The sequence below is a fragment of the Rhagoletis pomonella genome, unplaced genomic scaffold, assembly GCF_013731165.1.
Source record: "Rhagoletis pomonella isolate Grant_MI unplaced genomic scaffold, Rhpom_1.0 Rhpom_scaffold_00010, whole genome shotgun sequence".
NCBI lineage: Eukaryota > Metazoa > Arthropoda > Insecta > Diptera > Tephritidae > Rhagoletis > Rhagoletis pomonella.
The window spans coordinates 13047260-13070253 of NW_023458564.1; the positions used below are offsets into that span (position 1 = coordinate 13047260).

The following is a 22994-nucleotide window of genomic DNA, read 5'->3' on the forward strand; positions in this document are numbered from 1 at the left end:
CATAAAATGCGGGTTTCCTTATTTTCGATATTCTTCAGTTCTGGGGTCGCTAGGGAAAAATTTGGACCACCCTAATGCACATTTTATAGTTTGATAAAAAAGCAGTGTAGTTTTTCTGTGATAAAACTTTACAAAAGTAATCGGTTTAATTTAAACCGTTAAACCGTTTAATAATTCGATACGTCGTAGGCTCGCTCTTCGTAAAATCTGCAAAACAGTTAGAACCTCATCCATTATTATTGATTATCCATTTGTGATGAGTTTTCGTGTGCATTTTCCATGACGAGTTTATGATGTCAGAACATAGTTTAAAAAGTGATAAATCTTAAACCAGACCACGTGTTTCATATGTTTTTTGGAGTCGCAGAACACGAATATGAAGTTTGTTTGCCCCATCATGTCAAGATTTTTTTCTAACCTCAAAATTCTGGCGGACTTATTTATGTGACAGACAAAATTGTAAAAATATTGAATGATTTAACTTATGATCTTTGATTTCGAATATGAATTTAGATTTTAAAATTTTACATTTTCGGGCCCAATATAGCAAGCAGTCAACCTTTGGGGTCGGTTATTACGAATTTGAAGCTAGACTTTTTAAATGGAAAATGGTGGGTCCAATACGACGTTAGATTTTTTTAATCACTGCGTTTATATAAAACTTGGTAACAGGGTGTCGCTGATTACGAGTTAAATATGTACGTAAAAACGATGATTACACTGTGGAACACAAAAAATAAATACAGAGTGCGCATATATCAGGTTTGATAGCTGTTGGCCATACCAACAATGGTTAACACTGACAATTGCCAACCAAATTTTTTCAAACATAAAAACTGCCATTTTGCGGCAATAAGATATCACACAAGTAATTTTTAAGCAAAGAACAAAACCGACTTCAATTCTCATAAAAAAAAAATCAGATTATCGTTAATTTCTTCATGATCCAATTATCCGATTTAAACCAAATTAATATGGGACCACCTGTGAGGTATAAAGACAAACCATGAGCAATTTCACATATTCACTAACATACATACATAAAAGTTATCTTAAGAAAATTTGGGTAGGTCTATGCCAAAGGCGTGTGTGTGCTTGTGATTAATAAAAAAAAAAATCTTCCTCTTGATTGGCGCTGTAAACAGTTTAACGATTTTGGCGGAGTTCAACAAAGCACGGCAGTCGCTTCTCTTTTCTGCCAGTTGGAAGTTACTATTATCCACGTCATCTTTTTAATGCAGAGGAGGCGTACCTCTTGTCGCTGGCAATCGCTTTGTTTTCCTTCCAGCTTAACCCGAGTTGCTTCACCTCTCGGTCGACTGCTCTTCGTTTCACGCGGTCTGCCGGGGGGTCTGCCTCTGCCAATTAGAGAGTTCCATTCCATGGCCTTCTTTGCAATACTGCCGTCTTCTTTGTTCAAGATTTGACCTATCCACTTCCATTTCTGTATTCGTATTCAGAGCTAACATTTCTTAGCAACTCATCATTTCAAATTTGTTTATAAGCCAAACATATCAGAGTGCGAAAACTTGCAGGCATTTTAGATCACTTTGGTCGAAAGGCCAGAATGTCACCCTTACCTCCGTATCCTGGTAAAGGGGCAACCATCTTAAGGTTCCAGGCACTCTGCTGCTGGCCCTAATCAGGGCTTGGGGAACTTGAGCCGTTGACTCGTATAGGGCTCTTCCGCCAAAAGCTCCTATACTGGCAACGTCTTTTCTTGCTATCAAAAGCGCCTTTAAAATCGACAAAGGTGTGGTCAGTGTCGATCCCTTTGTCATGGATCTTTTCCAAGTTTTGGCGTATGTTAAATACATGGCATAAGGGGGAATTACCATATCTAAAGCCACAACCTCCGCCTGAAAAACACTACCGTGACCTGGAGAACTCATGCTTCGACCCATCTATGTAAAAGTTCACCGGTGACCCCTCCAACTACTGCTCTCCATCCCCTCATCCCTAGATGGGATGTGCGCTGATAAAGAGCTAGCTGGTGTCAGGCACGTTAAGGGCCAGAGTGGGAGTGGTCCTAAGCGTTCCACTGATTCCAGTGAGCGCTGCTCATTGCACTCGCTCTAGCCTACCGACTGACCTAGCCTCCTCCAGTGCATTCCACCAGGCGAGGACTCCATAAAACATAATGGGCATGACTATGGTTTCGAAGATACAGTAAATAACCCTGGCTTTCACGACAGCTTCAAGTCAAGAATCAAGCCCAAGTATTTGACCCCGTCAGAAAACGCCAGACGAAAGCCCCCGACCGCGTGAGGAGTGGCGTGGGGACCTTATATCTCCTAGTGAACAAAACGAGTTCCGTTTTACTGGGATTGACAGCAAGTTCCGCAGTTCGCAGACCATCTAGCCATCAGGTTCACCTTAAAGTGCCACATCATCAGAGGGGAATCGCCTGACATGCTCATCAACTCCTCTGGTAGGTTGTTTACGACCAGAATCCAGAAAAGGGTAGAGACAACACCACCCTGGGATGTGTGCTGTTACCTTGCGATGGACGGTGGCACCAGCCCACTCCGCTGCGACAATTCTGTCACTGATTATGCGGTGTATGAGCCTAACAAGATCAGTTTTTATCTGAAGCTTAATCAGGGATCTGACTGTAGTCCCTGGTAGGACATTGTTAACGGCGCCCTCGATATCGAGACAAGCACCCATAGTGAGGTCATTATATATATGAAGGCTTCCTCAATCGGCCTAGCAATCGTATGCATTTCGAACTTCTGACAGATCAACCAGCCTCTCCAGACTTTTAACCAAAAATGCAGCGAGGTTGATTGGCCTGAAGTCCCTGGGAGAGATGTGAGAGCTTTTTCCCCTTTCGGTCTGAACAGATGTTACTCCATTTCAATGGACTAGAGTCTAGCTTCTTACACTTTACTATTCGCTCTTAACGAGGTTTTTTGTCGAAAACTTGTTATCAAAGCAGGCAGATAAGATGTTTAGCTAGACATAATTTACGCTAGCCAGTAATTTGTCGCAAGAACGACCGAAAGAGCTTTAGGAGCTTTGCAGATCTTGGCGGGAAATATCTTCGAGATAAGCACATTTTCCATTTTTCGTTTGGACGTGGCTTTGGCCAGGGTTCGTCACCATACTGTAACTCCGAAGAAAATAATGGTCTTATGTCAGCTGTGACAGCTGATGCTCTATACATACATACGAGACTACAAGTCGTATCTTTTGCCTGTATGCAATTTTTTAATATTACGGCTCCGTTAAAGCTCGCAGAACATGAATATATACAGTAAAGTGGTCCAAAAATGTATGTAAAAGAAATAAGGTCAAATTTTTAATGCCGCCACCCCCTAGGATTGTTCTATATCGAAAAAAAATATACCCCTATTTTTTTATTTTGAAAAAAAAAAAACAAAAATAGGGAGTGCTCAAAGCGCTCAAAGTTTTCCATGTATTTTATATGGGGGAAAAACAACTTTTCGTAGAAATAGTGTAGAATTCTTGAAAATCAACAGTTTTCGATCGGAAAACTTTTCTTGTCTTCAGGAGATTCCCAGTCAGTTCTTCAGGAGCATTTTAGGTTTAGTTGGGAACCAGTTCGGGGCTAGGTCGGGAACAGTTTGGGACTAGTTGGGGCTTGGTTTGGGACCCGTTCGGGACTAAATACAAAATTTTTCGCACTCATAATTATTGTCAAAAGACCTTTATAATATAAGTCTCAATATAAAAGTCTTTGAAAACTTAAAAATATTTATCGCAGGGATAATTATTATGGCAAGACTTTTAAAATATAAGTCTAAAAAATAAAAGTCTTTGAAGACTTAAAAATATTTATCTCGCTGATAATTATTATGAGAAGACTTATATTGTATAAGTTTTAAAATAATAGTTATCGATGACTTAAACAAATTTTCTCACACATAATTATTATCAAAAGACTTTTATAATTCTTACGAAAATTTGGATGACCTCCTCCATGAAATAATTATTATTCTGGGTCTATGAAAAAAATGCTACAAAGAATTTTTTGGTGTGAGGAATCGATTTCTGCACATATCTTTTTCTCAAAACTTCCACGAGAGGGAGCAACAGTGAAAATTTCCACATTTTTTTCGAACACTATTGTCGCAATTTGGAAAAGGCCAAATTGAATTTGGACTCATGGTTGCTTCAGCAAATTTGCTTAGAATTGCACATAGAATCTTTCTGTGCTATATGTGCATAGTTAGTCAAAAAGAAATTAACCCATCCTGCTGCATGTACATTGTACGTAATAAAGGCTTGTACTATATTTTTATTTCTAAAATATGTAAGTATGTATGGCCACCGTAACGATTATGCATTCTGCGAAGGGTGCAGCAAATATACACAACTACATACATGTGCCTTAATGATATAGGGGCTGAACTAATGAATGTAGCAAATGGATAAATTACAATCAATTTACTGCGCGTCTTCGCCTTTAATGGCATCGAATGACAAATTGCTATCAAATTAATTGAATTAAAGCCAAATAGTTCAATGACTGCTAATCGATTTATAATGATTTCAGCGCACACACTTTTGGTATAATATGTATTATTGTAATATAAATAGTGTAATAAAGTTATAAATAAGTATTAACTTAGGAAAAATAAGTGATTCGATTTGCGCACAAGAATAACACGCATTCTCGTGCAATAACAAAATGAACAGGACATATTGGCATACAACAGTGTGTATGTATGTATGTGCATACATATATATGTACTTATTTATTAAAAGCTCTATAGATGGGTACATACACACATACATACTACACATATATAAGTACTTGCACTCAAACATACATGTATACAAATGTAAAATTAAATACTATATTTACTCATGCAAACATGCAAACATTTGCTACTCTACACGTACATACATACATACATACATACATACATACATACATACATACATACATAAACACGCTTTTCCAAAGATGTCTGTCTGATATTGAAATTTAACTAACTCATAATTATTTTATTTTTCAAATATTTCTCCATCTAATTCTCATGTTTTACAACGTACGCGAAAAAATGTGCCAATCTGCGGTGTCCTAAAAAAAAAAATTAAACAACATCCATCAACCTGCACTCAACACCACACATCTAACCGAAACAACAAAAACGCTCAAATAAATTTTGTTATGACTACAAAATGTAACAATATTTACGAATTGCTCTCGAATTGCTTGTTATGTTGTACTTTTATGCGGCACTGTAAATGTAAAACACACACCAAATGAAACTCTATATAATGTATGGAACACATCTCTTCAAATCGCAATGCTTTGCAACAACAACCATCCACGTATACGCCGGGCCACATATCTATCCATACAACAACAAAAAAAACACACACACACACACTTACTCACGCAAAACGATTTTTCACCAAAATGGACAATCACTCAACAGCAACAAGAACAGGATCCCACAAATTTGTACATCGCAAATTTGCCACCACATTTCAAGGAGACGGACTTGGAGAATATGCTCTCGAAATATGGTCAAGTTGTGTCTACTCGCATATTACGCGATCAGCAAATGAATTCAAAAGGTGAGTGAATTTTTCAAAATGCCCTCAAACAAGCTTACATACATACATACTATTTATTTATAAAATATTTTAAACATTTTCTTTTTGTAAATATTTTATCTTCCTTTATTGTTTAGGCGTTGGCTTCGCACGCATGGAGAGTCGCGAGAAATGCGAACAAATTATACAAATATTCAATGGTAATACAATACAGGGTGCCAAAGATCCACTTTTGGTTAAATTTGCCGATGGTGGTCCAAAAAAGAAGAATCTCTACAAGAATCCCGATCCGAATGCGCGAACGTGGCGTGATCCCGCCGAAGGCATACCGGTCACCTACGATCCGACAATGCAACAAAATGGTGTTAGTGTTAATGTTGGTACACCAATCGGTGTGCCGTATTCACGTTTTGGTGCACCGCCAGTTAGTAGTTACCCAATGACAGCTGGCTCACAATGGATACCAGGCTATATGATGACGCAACCAATACCTCAAGTTGAGGATCAGGTGAGTTAGTTCAGAAATGAATGGACAAATTTATTTACAAATAAACTACAATGTATATTTAAAGATATACTACTTAAAATGCCAAAAATAAAAGAGTGCTACAAGCAAATGCAAAAGGGCTGTTCCAGAAAAAATTTGTGTCATCATCAGTCCCGCGAAATAGTCTGACTATGTTCATGTACGGCAAAGGACATACAATTCACCTTATCATCATCTTCGGTACCTGTCGCAAACTGAACCACTGTCGTTGGCTAGAATTATTTCTTTCGAATTCTCCCATCGTTCGAACACGCCCCATCTCAGCAAACGTTTCAAGAATGCCCTATCTCATCTGCCGATATATTGAATTTACATTGAGATGGGGCATTCTCGAAGCAGCAGCTGGGATAGGTCGTTTTTGAATAAATTTTGAGATTGTGCATTCTTCAACCAAACTGGGAAATACCCAAGGCAGACGAAGCTCTGTCTCGTCCACGTCAGGTGGTTATGTTCCCAAAGCGGTATTCACATGTCGAGAGTCAGTGTAAGTCGAGATCGACTTCCTGTGAATTCTTTTTATGGACTGTCGGTATGCTCTCGGGTCCAGAGGTTGCTTTAGAAACCTCTTGACTTCGTCCGTAGGTCGTATAGGTGCCTTCTGACGTGCCTAGGCGATGGTCTGTTCGGATGCACACATCTGTGACACCCTACTAAGAACTGCTTACAGGGCATCGTATTGTGCTTCCTCACCATGAGCATTCGAGCCTCGTCGTGAAGGTGGTGACATCAGAAGGCATCCAGCCACCGTCCGTGTTCGGGCATACTTGTAGCTACGTCAACTTCATGCTGTTAGTCTCCGGTGATTACACGGGCGTTACATAGTTTATAACTGGTCGGCCAATTGCCTTGTATGTTGCCAAAACATCGTTTCCTTGCCTTGGCACCAGGTGCTGCCGGCTAGCGACTTGTAGAGCTTATTGCGGCTCTGTACTCTATTGAGAATCGCGGTTATATGCGTCGAAAAGGAGAGCAGACTGCCGAATGTGAGAAAATTTTTGGGTTTTTATCCGTCGGAATTGGTTCGCCATCGACGTGAATTCCCAACTATAGTCTGACCAGGTGGTAAAAAGGGTTGCCGAGGATTTCGTAGGGGGAAGGTTGGGCTCCGTGCAGTGAAGAATCTGGGAGAGGTAAACCCGTTTACTTTCGACCACAAGTTATCAATTCCATTCCCGGACGCCATTATCGAGCAGTCATCAGCTTGAGAGACAATTGTGACTCGCTCTGGTGGTTGAGGGAGCTTCGGGATGTAATAATTAAACAGCAGTGGAGACAGGATACCACTCTGTGGGACCCACTGTTAAATTTTTGTCGGTTTGCTGGTTTTGTCTCTGAAAATTACTAACGAATGTCGACAACTCGAATAATTCGCCGACCATCGTTTGAATCGCTGTTGGAGATAAGAAGCCTCAATGTCTTCTATTTATTAGCGTGGAGTGGCCTTTAACAAATCTAACGCTACTAGGACTGTTTTCTTACAGGGGCGATATCGATTCAGTCAAGTGAGTTGTCTGAGTGTTTATGGCGTTAAGTGCTGTTGTTGTGCAGGGTACGTTCCAGAAACCATGCTGAAGCCAGCTGTTGCGTGTAGCGCGGGAGTAGCAAGATCTCAAGTGTCTTCGCTAACGGGGAAAGGAAGGTTATCGAGCGATAAGGCTCTGCCTTGTTGACCGCTTTCCCCGGTTTAAGCAGTGGGACCACTCTCCTCGTTTTCCAGATATATAGAATGATAATAGCGGCCAGGGACGAATTGAGAATAGTCTATTCCGCAGGACGTAATTTTCTCAGCATCAGCATGCGTATTCCGTCGGATGCAATGGCTTTAAAGGCTTTCACCTTCCCGATCGCCGCCCGAAACTCTCCGCTGGTGAAAGCAAGAGGCGCACGGAAGGATATTTAAGATTGCATTCGCCTCATTTTTCATTAAAAAAAACTTTTTTGGGCGAAATTTTGCTGAAGAAATAATTTTCTGTTTGCGCAAAAAAGCGATAACACTGGATCACAAATTTGTTTTTTTTTTGTTCCACAAATAAATTTTTTTCTATGGATACGTTTTCGAGACATTTGCAATTTACCGTTATTCAGTTAAAAAAAATGTGGTTTCACTTAATCACGTATATTTTACGAACCAATTAAACAATCTTAATACGAAATGTGGCTAATTAAATCTAACGAAATTCTCCATAAACCGTATTTACACCACTGTTCGATAGGCCTGATAGTTTCTGAGAAATTAATATATCTATTCAATTTTTTTTTGTTTTTTTTAAGGGGAAAAATACGAATTTTTGCACTTGTATAAAAGCCTGTTCCTTTACAAAAATGAATAAGGATTTTTTGTATGAAATATGACCAGGAAAGATTATTATTCATGTGTACATCGCGTATGAGTGACATTCTTTCCTGCTCATTTTTCATACAAAAAATCTTTGCGCATTTTCATTTGACCACTAATTCCACTTTTACTATCAGTCGATTTTCTTCATTAGTAATTAGCTTTATTTTTTTTTTTATAACAGATCAGGCTTGGTAACTGTAATTTTTTTCCTGTTAAATTTTTAATTTTTTTAATTTTTTCATTAAAAAATTTGCAACATTTCGTATATTGTTCAATTGGTTTCTAAGATATACGTGATTTAGTGAAAATATCTCGAAAGCCTATCCATACAGAAAAAAGTAACTCGATTTTCGCAATCAGCGAGCAGTTCTACTTAGAAATTGAATAGTGGCATCCATAGATCTTTTTTTTTTTGTAAACCACATACATATAGCATAAGTTTTCTTAAATATGAAATTAAAGCAAAATATTTACCTCCCTCTTAAATATGTCGAAACTAATTTCTTACTTCAACTTTTCATTTACAGTATATGCAAATGGCTGCTGCCCCACAATTGGGAGTCGCATCCTACAAACCAGACGCAGTCAATCAGGTGCAACCACGTGGTATCTCGATGATGGTCAGTGGTGATCCGTCTGTGCCATATGGACCAATGGTGCCACAACTAGCCACATTGCAAATTGGCAATTCCGTAAGTTTAAAAAACATGTAAAATGTTAAAACAAAATTTGAGTGAGTAGCTTAAAAAACTAACACTTAATAGGAAATGCAATGCACTCATTTTCGACTCATCATTTATACTCATAAATTAGGATGACATTTCATATTGAGGGTAACCTATGGGTACAGCAATTGCTTTCATTTGCTGAAAATTTTTACAAGCAAATATTTGTTGTTGTTGTTTTTTTTTTCAATACATACAATGCAGTTTTTGTTGTGTCATAAAGTTTGCCTACTATTCTATGTATATAAATACAAATACTATTACTATTTTGTGGACCAGCAACACACTCTTTCGAATAAAGCACCATTTTTTTTGCAAGATTTCGTGCACATTTTCCACTTATTAAGAGTTGTTTTTTATCAAACTTCTTTTGTACTCACATTCATAAATGGTGTAAAGAGTTTTTTGGTTCTAATTTTTTTTTTTTTTTTTTGAAAATTGCAAAAACAATTTTATTTTCAAATATTTGCTCACTATTTTCACTCACTCCTCTACCCATTTCCATACACATTTTTGTACATATGTGCAAAAAAAAATTTCAAAATCAAACAAAAATATCTACGCATCATCATCGTTTTGGCCATTTAATAAGTGAATATTAACCGTTAAATATGAAATTTGTTTTTCTTTCTTTATTTGATTTTTTTATAGAATTTCTCTCCATCATTACAGTATATTAGTCCAACTTATCCATATTATGCACAACCAACAATTATTCCAACAATGCCAATGACAGATTCCGAACAGGCTAGCACAGCTGCATCACCCGATGAGGCATATACACAGTATCCACATCCAGCCGCTCCCAAATAGGTCATCGCGAGGTGAGTGCGTGTGACTTAGAAACAAAAACCTACAAAAAAAAAAAAAGATACTGAAAATCCCAAAGAGAAAGCAAAAATTCCAAGCTAAACTTACGTGATATTTTTAGTTTCTTTTTTTTTGTGAAATTCGATAATATTAGTTACTAAATTGCTAATAAAAACAAATTTAGTGAATTAAACGGATACCATGCACTTTCATGAACAAAACAAATTTAGATATTTTATTTTTATTTTTTTTTGATTTTTTTTTTTAACTAAGTTGAGTTGTCATTTTTTCATGCCCTTTAATTAGCTTAAAGCGTTTTAATCAAAAAGTTGGCTACAAAAACAAACTACATATATATGTATTTTGTTGTGTTTGGGTACGTTGCATGTAACTTAGCGTCTAGCATACTTTTGACGTCCAAACTTTGCTTCTACAAAATGCAAAATTTCGAAACATCATCGTTGTCACATGAGCATCACTCATTTTAGTAGCTAAGTAGTTCTAATGCCGGGCATTTCACCTTTTTTTTAATTTTTTGATGAGCGCAAATTTTTTCGCTTTTAGTTTTAATTTCATCTACATACACAAATACCATCAAACATATTTATATTCAGCCTTTCGAAGCGCCATTCGTTGTGAACTAAATTTTGCTTAATTAATTTCTGACATACTTTGCCGTTTGTTTTTTTTTGTTTGTTTACTTTAGTTTTCTTCTTTAATAACGGTAGGTTCACCTGCCATGCCACGCATACATTGACATAGACACCTACCTACATACATATGTACATACGCCCACTCGCTAACTCTCAATCGACTGTCATTTTCTTACCACTTTTTTCACCATACGCCATTTGCTGTTTACCGCCATCTCTTATGTGCATACATACAAACATATACATACATATGTGAGCTGTGTCATACTGTGCTGTGCTTTATTGCTGCCTGCCTGCCCGCCTGTGCTTGTGCTTGTGCTTGTGCTTGCCTACTTTGCTTGCCTGTTTGTGCTTATCTGCTCAGAATATTGTGCATAGCTTCAACCATACATAGATACATATTTACATTTTGTTGCTTTTTTTACACGCCCTCAATCATCCGACCAGTCTTTCTATTCAAACAAATTTTATTCATCTCCTAGCACTGATTCATTTCAAGTATTCCATCATCTGCATCCCCAACTTTAAAAGACTGCATCGCAGCGCTATTTTCAGCTTTTGTTTTTTTTTTTCTTATTCTTTTTTTGTTGTTAAATATTTTTGTTGCATTCCGTTATAGCATTTGACGGCCATTGCTATCATTATGATTGTTATCCTGCGTGTCCTTCACACCTTTTTTGGTACATCATTACCACGCAAGCAAAGACACCGTTAACGATGCCAGAGATGCGGCCTTGTCTGTGCGAGCATGCATTTTACCTACATATGTATGTATGCATAATAATGTTCATACAAACATACATACATAACTTGCATTTACAAATGTAATATTGTATGTATGTATATATGTTGCATATTCGTAGTAAATGCGATTTTTAGCTCTCTATATATATATTTTTTTTTTGTTACTAAAATATGCGTAATTCTGCTGATTTCAATCATCATTAACACTATAGTTTAGAGGTGTGCGTAATATATTATGCGCATCAATCTTTTACATCTTATAGCGCATTCTACATGGCTTTGAAAATCTATGTACATACATATATACAAACATAGTGTGAACGATGTCTAATTTAAGACTTGTGTTCAAAAAGCTATGCGTGAGAACCTCTTAGAGATTTATTGATTAAATTTTTACGAGTTCATAGATTAGCTATTACTCATAATAGTACTCAAATTGTAATTAGTTTATTCAATAGAATCTAACTGCAGTATTAAGTGCTAAAGGGGTAGTATCTTCTATATATGTATGTATATATAATACGCGGAGGCATTTTTTGTGCAGCATAAAATATCTGCCTGTAGATGTGCAAACTGGTTTAATTTTTTCGAGAAGAGTTGCCACCTGTACTACAATTGAATTCTAATTATTTAATAAGCAATGCCATAATAACCGCACCGTTTGTTCGATTTTCCTAAATGAGGTAACGTTTTACTTTTTTGAAAAAAGTTGCCACCTTTTAAAAATTATTTTCAAATTATCTAAAAAAAAAAACAAATACTTCAAAATGGGTATCAATAGAAATGGTTTTGAAAATATTTCTTTCATAACCTAACTTTAGGGGTGTTGCCACCGGTTTAAAAAATCAAATTAGATTTCAATTAGGGAAATTAATTAGAAAAAAATGTTTTCAACCTATGGGTGCCAATTTGAGCAGTTTGAAAATATTTTGAAGTTGGTTGCCATCTGTTTGAAATTTCGAATTTAGTTAACTTATCCAAAAGTTATATGAAATGTCAAAATTGGATGTCAAACGAAAGAGCCTTACGAAGTCTTTGGTTTAAACATTAAGAATATTTTTTAGGCATTGTAAGATGGTTGCCACCTGGTTGAAAATGTATTTCAAATTACTAAACAAGTTAAATATTTAAAAATTTATTTCAAATTATTAAATAAGTTAAATGAGTTATTAAAATATGGGTATCAATATGAACTACATTTAGCGGGGTTGCCACATAATTAAAAAATAAAATTTTACTTAATTCATCAGCTAATTAAAATATGTATCGCAATGGAAGAAGAATATTTAAGAATACCTTAGCGCGCAACTACTTTTGAAGAGGGGTGCCACCTGTTTAAAAATTCTAATTTGATTAACTTTTGCGCAAGTTGTTTGAAATATGAAGCGAAAGGGTGTTAAAAGAACTAGAGTTTGAACATTTGGAATGTTTGAGGAAGGTTGCCACGTAATTATAAAATGGCATTAAAATTTTTTTTTTTTTTAAGTTGGATGAATTATTAAAAGATGTATATCATCGAAATCATTTTGAAAAGGCTTTATTTCTGAAATATATTTAGGAGAGTTGCCACGTATTCTATAAGCTGCATTCAAATTATTTTATAAGATAAATGCATTTTTAAACGATGGATATCAATCGAAATGGCTTTGAATTTAAACCAAATTCGCTTCGAACTCAAATTGAACTTTGTAGAAGTTTACTCGAAAATAAATTAACCTGAAAAATAAAAACCTTGCTCTGTGGATGTGCGATAAAGTTTTATTTTTTGAAATTAGAAACTTCTTATCGGCACAGGATGATTTAAAATTTGATAATATTAAAAACCGACTATGCGAAACGGCTGCACGGATTGACAAGAAATATGAACCTCGATTCGCTTATACCTTACTAACATTTGGAATAGTTTATAGGTTTTTGAAACTCTATCTTGGGCGTTTCAATGCCGTGACTCTAGTTAATTGTTAAATGACAAAAGTAACTTCAAGTTCAGAAAAGAAAAGAATCGACTTTACTTGCTTTAATATATTATTTATTCTTAGACTGTGTTCAAACAGCCCAATTAGCTGAGGCAATTAAGCTTTAAATTGCGGCATTGAGTTGGGTGTTCACACACATGTCAGCTGCGCAATTAGCGATACGAAATCAGCTGCTGGATCACGGTGCAGCGAACAAAAGTGGCACCGTCATCGGTACCGTTACTTTGGTTTTGCCGATTTTGACAGTTGTGGTAACTAGTAAACAACCTTTGTTTACAAATCAGCGGCAAAGAAAAATTTGAATTATAAGTGAAAAATCAGTTTAAGTTGTGTTAATTTGCAATTTTGAGTGATTTTTAAGTTGAAGACGGCGTAAAAACCAATAAAATGAAGAGCCGTGTGTTAAATTGCGACAGCCATCAAGATGCAAGACGTTTTTCGATGTAAAGTGAACTGTTTTGGCAGTTTCAACTCGTTCTTCTTTTCGCTCTATTCTTTGTTTACTTGTGGTACACAAATGTCAACGGGCAGGACGGCGCCATCTTGTACTCTATCATTCTTGCTGCTGGATTACCCACAGTGATGGAAAAGTTGGCACAATAGTACCTTTATTTAGCTTGAAAGTACATTCGGTGCAAACACACAATTTTAGGTACATTTGGAATGTAGCCAAAGAACTTCTCTGGAAATCTGTTTATATTTTTATTGACATTTCAATGCATTTTCTGGTGCGGGCAACTGCTTCCCTCCTTTGTGAAGGGGCATATAAATGATACCGAAGGGCGATAAGGAAGTAACGCAATTGTAGTGGATTTCGCCAGGGTAGACGGAAAATATTTATTTTTAAAACGTCAAATTGAAGAAATGGGAGGAAAGTGATTCTCCTTTTCTACAACATAGTTTTGCCTCGCGCTGCTGGAAAAGATTATTTTCATAGCTAAACTTTGTTTAATTTGAGTACAGAAGTTGATATGATATCAATGGAAATTGTTATCCTCTTATTTTTCTTTATATAGAAATACACATATACTTTTCACGTCCATCTATCTACTTTCAAATAGAATTTTCCGTAAATTATGTAGAATTTTTATAATTCAATTCTTCATCTCTGATGGAATATCTGCTGTGAAAGAGGACCAGAAACAAACAGTTAATTGCTCTTTGTTCAATAAACATACCACCAAGTCAAAATTAAACATACCTAGCAGGGTTACATTGAGAATCTGACACAAATTAATTGTTAATTGTTAAATTAATTAATAAATTAGTGAAGAGGTTCTTAATTGCCAATTAGGTGCCTGTTTGAACACGGTCTTCTTCATATACATATATTGAGCGCTATTAGCACATGACATATTTTAAAGTCAGGTATGTAATACTTTTTAATATATGTATATACACATTAGGGTACATCGCTGCGCATAAAAACATGGTCATGCCTTCCCGGACTTATACAATTTATTTATTATATTTTAAAGCTTGTGCCAAAATAGTTCAGAAAAATATTAAAATTTATGTAAGTGAGCTGGACCGATTTGAAATGGCGATTTTAAATATTATATTTTCATTTGAAGTTGGTGGTTGCAGAGCAGCATTTAAAACAATTAAAATTGTTTAGAAACATTGTTGAGAAACATAGTTTGCAATTTGCCTTCATTTTCCTTCCATGTTTATTGTATCAAAACGCACCAAAGCGTCTGTTTGAGGTAAAAAATAAATGGCAATTTCTGCTTAGTATGCAACCAACAACATTAAATGGAAAAAAGAAACCCTTACTATTGTAAATTGGCTCTTGTCTCTAATCCTTCTCGAAACCATGTCTAATCTTTAGGACTTAGTTTAGAAATCCTTACTGCTTACTTTAGTAAGATTTGGAAAAGGATTAGAGACAAGAGCCACTTAACGGTAGTAAAACTTTTTTTTTTTTTGAATTTGGAATTCTGTCGTTATTGCAGAGGACCATCGAAATGGTCGTACAGTGTAAGCAAAGATCTCGACCGAGGTTTATTGTTGTTTTTCAAAGTGTTTTAAACCCAGCGGTCAACAAGATACTGGGACACAATATTTTTTCCTTATTTTTTTTTTTAAGAAAAAATAAAATACTAACACTAACGAAAAGAAAAGTTCCAAGATGGAATTCTTGGTGAGAAAATTGGATGCGCAGATGTATGTACTTACCAATTTTTTTATTATCTTTAAGATTTTTAAACGTTTTTCTGCGAATTCATCGTAGTATTTGCTAAAATCCAGAGCTCATTTAAATGACACTACCACTTGTCTACTTGTAGTCTACAAGAAATAAATGCGTCCTTTATTTAGTAAAAAATTACAAAAAAACAGTGGGGTAAAATATTCAACGAATGGTCACCGTGGCCATATATTACATGAGTCCATGAGAACCAGAGTAGCCTGTCTAATAAAACATTTAACATTTAAACTATTTTTTAATACTTTTTGGTTCAAATCTAAGAAATTTATTGCACCTAGCTTATACATCATGAGAAAATTAAACGGGGGGTTATTGCTGGCTACACCCTTCTTTTTAAGCATTTTTACTAGACAACATCTTGGTACACTCAAATTACGAAAAACTGAGGATTTTCTGCATATTAGTCAACCATATTTGAATACCGTAAGGCATGTGGCAGGGAATGTAGAATTCCATTTGTGGGACTCAGGCAGTTGTAGGATCGCCGCCATCTTGTTAAGAAGGGTGGTCAACGCCCCTACCAAACTGTACTTGGTATTTTAGAAAAGTTGCCAGAGAGGTGGGTGTTACCCCAAAAACAGATTGCCGCGTTGATAAACAGTTTGAAGCTGACTCGAATATTAGTCGAAAGAAAAGGTTCCGGTAAATGGAACACAAAATAAAGAAGTCTGCAACCACATCAAGGAAAGTTCCATGCATTTCATAAAGAAAATGGCAAGTCAGTGTCAGTGTAGGCTGACTTGTATATACGCATACAAATTAATGTTACTCATACGACCTGTTGCACGATATAAACCCGCAATTTCAAAGAGTCTTACTGCCCAAAGATTTTTTTTTTTTGGTATTGGCATGACCAATTTAGGCCTGAAATAAAGCCTCGCATGGAATGAAATTGTATGAAGCTGTATCTTCGGACTTTGTTGTGTTGTAAAACCACAACATTTACTAAACCCGGACAAGCGTAGTGTTTACATCCGAAATAATTTTTGATTGACATTTATATTATCGTTATTTGACTATAAGTTCTGAAATGTGGAGTGCATGTTAATTACATGCCATACATCATACCTGAAACCTAATGCTATAAATCGATTTAGCATTTCTTAAGCCGAAGGAAATCAGTTGGTATTGCAAATGGTATGGCATAAACGTTACTGTTCAGGCTGGATATACTTCTCTCTTGCGAATACCGCTGGGTAAGAATGAGCAGTGTGATTTGTAATGAAATTGTCCTCTAAAACTGTTGCGAAAGAAATTGTTGCATGGCACCAAGAATGAGCTATTCTAGCGTCTTCTAAGCCCAAGACCCGTTATTGCGTAGAAAGAAGCGACAATTTGTTTCAAAAACTTTGTTGGTTTTTCCCATAATTCGAAAGAGCCAAATAGCTCATTGGCCTTTTTTTTGCGGGTATATCGAAGTTACGTCACCTATTACGATGGAATTAAACTGTCTGGTCGTGGCGTGCTTGCATTTTTGCAGGGCTTGGATGCACTAATCGACGTGAGCCGTTTTTAGTGTTGAATACTGAATATCACTATATACCACATTAGAGTGTCCGTTATTTCCCTATTTCCCCTGCTGAAATATTTGTTTCAGAGAAAAAAAAATTTTATGCTAAAAAGAAAAAACTTCTTAAGTGAGAAGACCCTCATAATTTTTCAAGTTTTACTGCCGTTCCATTTTGGGACATAACGGACATCCTAGTACGTATGTATGTTTGTATGTTTGTGTACATGAAAATCAACAAAAATCCCATAACTTCACGATAGTGAGCATATGGCCACTTTGTATTTCACCATCACACATACGCCGTGTATACCAAGTAGGTGCTGCAATGTACACTTGAATAACTTTTGGAGGCGTACATTTAACAAAAATTCATAAGAAACCTTTTTTGTGAAGCACACAAATTTTTAGAAAACGATATATTGGTCATTTTTAACCTTACTTGTTTTTGAAAACAAATGTGTATGCAAAAAGCCCAAAATGCTCATGTTATTGAAATGAGAAATGTAAAATGATTTTGGCACGGTTTAGTTTGAAAATTAAGAAATTTATTGATTGAATATTTTTTAAAGGCAAACCAAAACAAAACCAAAATTTCATGGGGCGGCAGAAAAAGCAAAACAATTTGAATTTCGAAATAACGGACACCCTAATTTCACGCAACGATCTTCCATTATCGTCCTGTGCACAGCGTTGGCATTGATCTAAGGACTTGTTAGTGACCCTCGTATTTCTCTATAGGTAGTGTGTGCCATGATAAAAACATAGCAAGGTAGAACCGTTCTCTCAATTTGTCGGCCATGATTTTTTTTTGAAGTTTGCCAACATTTTAAAATCATATAAAAGTGAAAATAAAAAATTGAAATTGTTCGAAATTGTTGTTGCTTGAGATTGAAAATGAAAATTTGTGTGTGAGTTTGTGAGTAAATTTAAAAATTAAATTGTTTGGAAACGTCAAGAATCTTAAAAGTGACTCTCAGCGGTTCTACCTTACTATATTTGTATCATGGTGTGTGCAACCGAAAGCACAGTGCGATATTTCAACAATTTAGGTGGACAAAATTACTTATACAAATATGTCCGGAATTCTGCTAATTTTACAAAAATAACCCACTATTACGCAAATGAACACAAAACGAAAAATTACGGTTAACAAATGTACATATTAGCAGATAAAATACTTAAAATATTTTCGTTACAAAAATTTAGATTTTTGATGTGTGTCCTTAGTCCAATTTAATTGGATTTTTGTGCATTTTAATTCTCATTCACGCGATTTTTAAGGCCGTCCACGTCAATCACTTGATAACTTTCTTTGATAAGCGGGGTAGTTTATTCTCAATTACTTCTGATAAGTTAGTATTTCATCATCATAAAATATTTTTGTTTTTGGAGAATCGAGTGCAGTGCCGTGCCGGTATCAGCGCCAATCAGTATCGATCAGTGATACCAATTACACACATCCGTAGTATGCCAGCCGTTGCTTTCAGTAAAGTGAAGTTCAGTGTAGAAAAATTACTTATTTTACCAATGATGAATTGGCAATTATAGCTCTAGATGAAAAAAAAAAAACAGAAAATCAAATAAAAAAGCGAAAATGAGCTCACAAGGCTTAGATAAAACGAGGATTCCAAATATGATTTTTAAACCCGAAATCCATATATTTTTCGTGAAACAATTCCGTACGACCTCGATTAATTTTTCCTCCATATCAAACACACCTTGCAATAGAATAACGTCAGTGAAATACACAAAAATATCGTTGCCGACTTATTTAAATATCACAATGTCGGGCGAAAAGATTGCAAAGATTTTTAAAAAGGGTTGCCACCAGTTTGTAAAGCGGAATTTAATTAACTTATACACATGTTAAATGAAATATTAACATTTTTTTATTAGCGTTTGCACCTATATCATCTATCTGATTGAGTACACATACTTATATAGCACGCGAAGACATATTTTGTTAAGGGCATCAGACAGTACAGTTATTTCGAATTTCAAAAAACAGATGTACAGGGTGATTGAAATTTTATGAAATGAGAACCAACATCATGCGTGAATCTCTTCTCTAAGAAACGACCGGACGGAATTAGATGAAACATTTGGAATATATATTTTGTTTTTTGCATAGAGTTGTCACCTATTTAAAATGTTAAATTCAATTTTGGGCGTTTTTGCGCCATGCGGGTTCACTAGTATATATATATGTATATGTTTAATACGCGATGGGATTTTTTGTCCAGATCATCAGATCTGCACCGTTCGCTCCATTCAAAATAAGGTGTCAAATTATAAGGCTTGGGTTGTAGATGAGGTTTTACTTCTTTGAAAAGAGCTGCTACATTAAAAAAATTAATGAAAATTATCTAAAAATCGTTGAATATAATTATCTAAACAAATAAATCAATTATTACAAAATAGGTATCGATCGAAATGGGTTTGTAAAGCTTTGTTTCTTAACTGAACTATAAGAGGGTTGTTACCGGTTTAAAAAATCAAGTTCAATTTGAATTAAGGAAATTAAGTAAGAGAAATATGGATCACCAAATGGGCGCTAGAAGAAAGGGGTTTAAGAATACATTAGTAGGAGTGTTGCCACCTACTTGAAAAGTTGAATTTAGTTAGCTTATACACAAGTGATATGAAATATTAAAATATGAGTGTCAAACGAAAGAGTGTTAAGAAATCTTTGGTTTAAACACTAAGGGCCAGTTTCTCAATGTCTGGTTAACACTAAACCCCAGTTAAACATCGTTGCCGACTTTACCGACACAGTGTTATAGGCATGGACTCAGTAACGACGATAACGATGTTTGACCGGAGATTAGAGTAAATCAGACATTGAGAATCCAGCCCTAGGAATATTTTTGAGATGTTTAAAGAGGGTTGCCACCTGTTTAAAAATTTAAATTCAAATTATTCAATCAGTTAAAGGAGTTATTGAAAGACTGTTAACAGTCAAAATGGGTTTTAAAAGGCTTTATTTCCGAACCATATTTATTGGGGTTGCCATATGTTTAAAAAATCAAACAAAATTCATTAGTTAATTAAAATATGTTTCGCAATGTCAGACAAAGGAGAGTTAAATGAGTTGAATATACTTTTGAAGAGAGTTGCCACCTGTTTGAAAAATCATATTGTATTAGCTTATACATAAGTTTTTTGAGTGGTAAGACATCTTTAGTTTGAGCATTTGGAATGTTTGAGGAGGGCTGCCACGTGTTTAAAAAGTTACACTCAAATTAAAAGGCTCTACTTCTGAAATAAATTTAGGAAGGTTGCCACATGTTTGAAAGTCATACATATGTATCACAATATGGGTGTCCGACGAAAGAGATTTTTAAAGGTCTTAGTTTGAAAATATCCTTGATTAGGCTTACAACCTTTTCGAAAAGTCATATCGATCTAAGTTAGTAGGAAAATATGTATGTATATTATATGAGAAGATATTTTTTTTTGTGAAGGTTATTAAATTTGCGCCGTGCTTTCGAATTTCAAAGATTAGAATTAGATAAAGTTTTATATCTTGAAGTTAGTAATTTTTGATCGGTACAGGGTGATTTGAAATTTTATAAAATTAAAAACCGACACTATATGAGCCCTCCCTTCACTCAGAAGCGGATTTAGATGCGGGTTCACTAATTTACATAAAACAGCTACTGTCTATATTCTGAATAGGAAACTAGACATCCGAAAATTACTTAATTTTAAAAGTAATGCTTTGATTGGAGTGATCATTAGGAATTATCACGTTAGGTCTGGCTAGATCACTGAGTTAGTATACCCTAGTAATGAAAATAATTTGTGTCGACACAGAATGGTATATACATATGTAAATTTAGCGAATACAAATACTTTTTTATATTGCTACAAAGACAATGTTTTTATGAAATAGTACCCGCCTTGAATAAATATCATTTCTTTTTACAGATGTAATATTATGATGCCGCGATTGACTCTCTAATGGGAGCTGGAAATGGAATCGGATAAACGCGAATAACAAAAAAAAAACCAAACAAACATATGCAACAGCAGCAGAAGATACTATAGTAATAAACAACAGCAACAAAAACAACAAAAATTAAAACGACAAGGAGGGACAAAGCGATTCAGAACACAACAACAATACAATATTACAACAACCTTTGAACAAATGAAACAAAAACAACAGTAACAGCAACAGCAACAGCAACAAGGAAATCGGTGACAACCGGCAGCAATAAACATAAAACAAACTTAGAAAATAAAACAAAAACAAAATGAAAACAGTTGCCCTACGAAAATAGTAAAAGTGACTACAGATTCCAATATTTATTGCAGTTTACTGCAACAATGCTAATAAAAGAAAGAAATGGCAACCAAAACTAGGAGAGCATATGAAGAAAATTAAAAGAACATAAAGTATATATTTTATATTTGTATGCGAATATGATGATACTGTGCTAGTGAATGAGCAGTAACGAAACATTTTAAGGATATAAAACTAAAATGAAGAGAAATGTAAAGACTAAGTTAAACATACACATACATACATACTTACTAATAAAAATAAAGAGAACAAGAGAAGCAATGCGCAAGAAGAGAAGAGAAGAAGAAAAAGCAAAAGCAAAATCACATGAAAAGTTGAATGCAAAAGAAGAAGAAATGCTTAATAGGAAGAAAGCGCTAACTAATTAAAGGATGAAATTGCATGGAATACAGTTCGAAAAAGTGTGAAAAATTAGTAAGCGGGTGAAAAGAATTTTTGAAGAGTATTAAACCTTAAGAAAATGGCTGCCCAGCAAGGGCTGGCAAGCAAGTCGAGGGCGCGCGAGAAAATTAAATGAAGGGGAAAATGCCGTTAAGGTCACTTGTAACAGCCGGTGGTCTATGTATGTGTGTATTTTTGCATATTAAAAACAAAAAAAACAAAAGATAAAGCTCGTCAGCCAATAGCAAGTTAGACGATTAGAAGCGCCAAAAGATAAAAAAAGATTTAAAATTAAAAATCAATCACTAAATACCCGCAAAAGATGCAAGGAATTTTGAATGTCTTTAATAGAGTACATTAAAGTATTTACATTTTGAATGAAATCGTGAGAGGCGAACAGTAGTGAAGGAGTAGAATGGGTGAAACCAATTTATTTATTTAATACTAAAAGTAGGAAGCAGTAATAAGAAGTAACAGACGATAAATGGAATGAAAGATGCAATGATGTTGAAGGTAATAGCGAAGGAAACGTAAAATAGAAAATGAAGAGTGAAGAATGAAGAATGAAGGAGGAGAAAAACAAAGTTTACTTGAAATTTTACACACGATTGTTGAATTTCTTTGAATCTTTCATTTTATAAATGACATTTAACCGTTATATTTTATTTGTTACTTTTTGAAAAGAAAAAAATTTAAACACATATAATAATAGTTTGTAACGAAACTGAAAACTGAAAAAAGAGTATTTAAGTAGCATTGAAGTTGATTAAAACACATACATACTTATACATATATATATATATATATATATGTGTGTGTATGTAAATGCCGATTTGCATATAAAATGAGGAAGCTGAAGAAGATAAATAAGAAGAGGAGCAGAAGCAGAAGAAGAGTAATAAATGGAAGCCACACTAATACATACATTGTACTTTCCGTCTCCAAACGCATACATACATACCTACATTATAAATATATGCATGTATGTATGTATGAAAATTTGTTATATACATTTGTATTGAAGGATTTCGTTTACGAACACAAATTAAAGAAAAAATTGATTAAATGAATAAGTTAAAAACAAGTTGATAGACGGATGATAATAAAGAGCTGTTGGTCAAAGCGCAATCCGTTGAATGGGTGTAATGGGTTTGAGCACGCATGCGCGGCATTCACGCGAATGACTATAAAGAAAACCAACAAAATGTGTGCATTCGCTAGCGGTTAAGACGTAGCCTGAACAGGCAAACAGACAGT

The 22994-nt window shown here is 35.1% G+C and overlaps 1 protein-coding gene across 6 annotated transcripts in view; it reads left to right on the forward strand.

Moving 5' to 3' along the window:
• LOC118746068 (protein alan shepard) overlaps positions 1-22268 on the forward strand; it is a 156878-nt gene extending 134610 nt beyond the window's left edge. For 2 of the 6 annotated variants that reach the window (XM_036479816.1, XM_036479819.1), the window contains exons 5-9: positions 5415-5556; positions 5673-6043; positions 8948-9112; positions 9818-9969; positions 20978-22268. In XM_036479816.1, the coding sequence (XP_036335709.1) occupies positions 5415-5556; positions 5673-6043; positions 8948-9112; positions 9818-9958 (819 nt within the window). In that variant the 3' untranslated portion in view covers positions 9959-9969; positions 20978-22268. Of the gene's footprint in view, positions 1-5414; positions 5557-5672; positions 6044-8947; positions 9113-9796; positions 9970-20977 lie in introns of those variants that run through there. The other 4 variants (XM_036479817.1, XM_036479815.1, XM_036479814.1 and 1 more) reach the window with 3 other exon arrangements.
• The last annotated feature ends 726 nt before the right edge of the window (positions 22269-22994 follow it).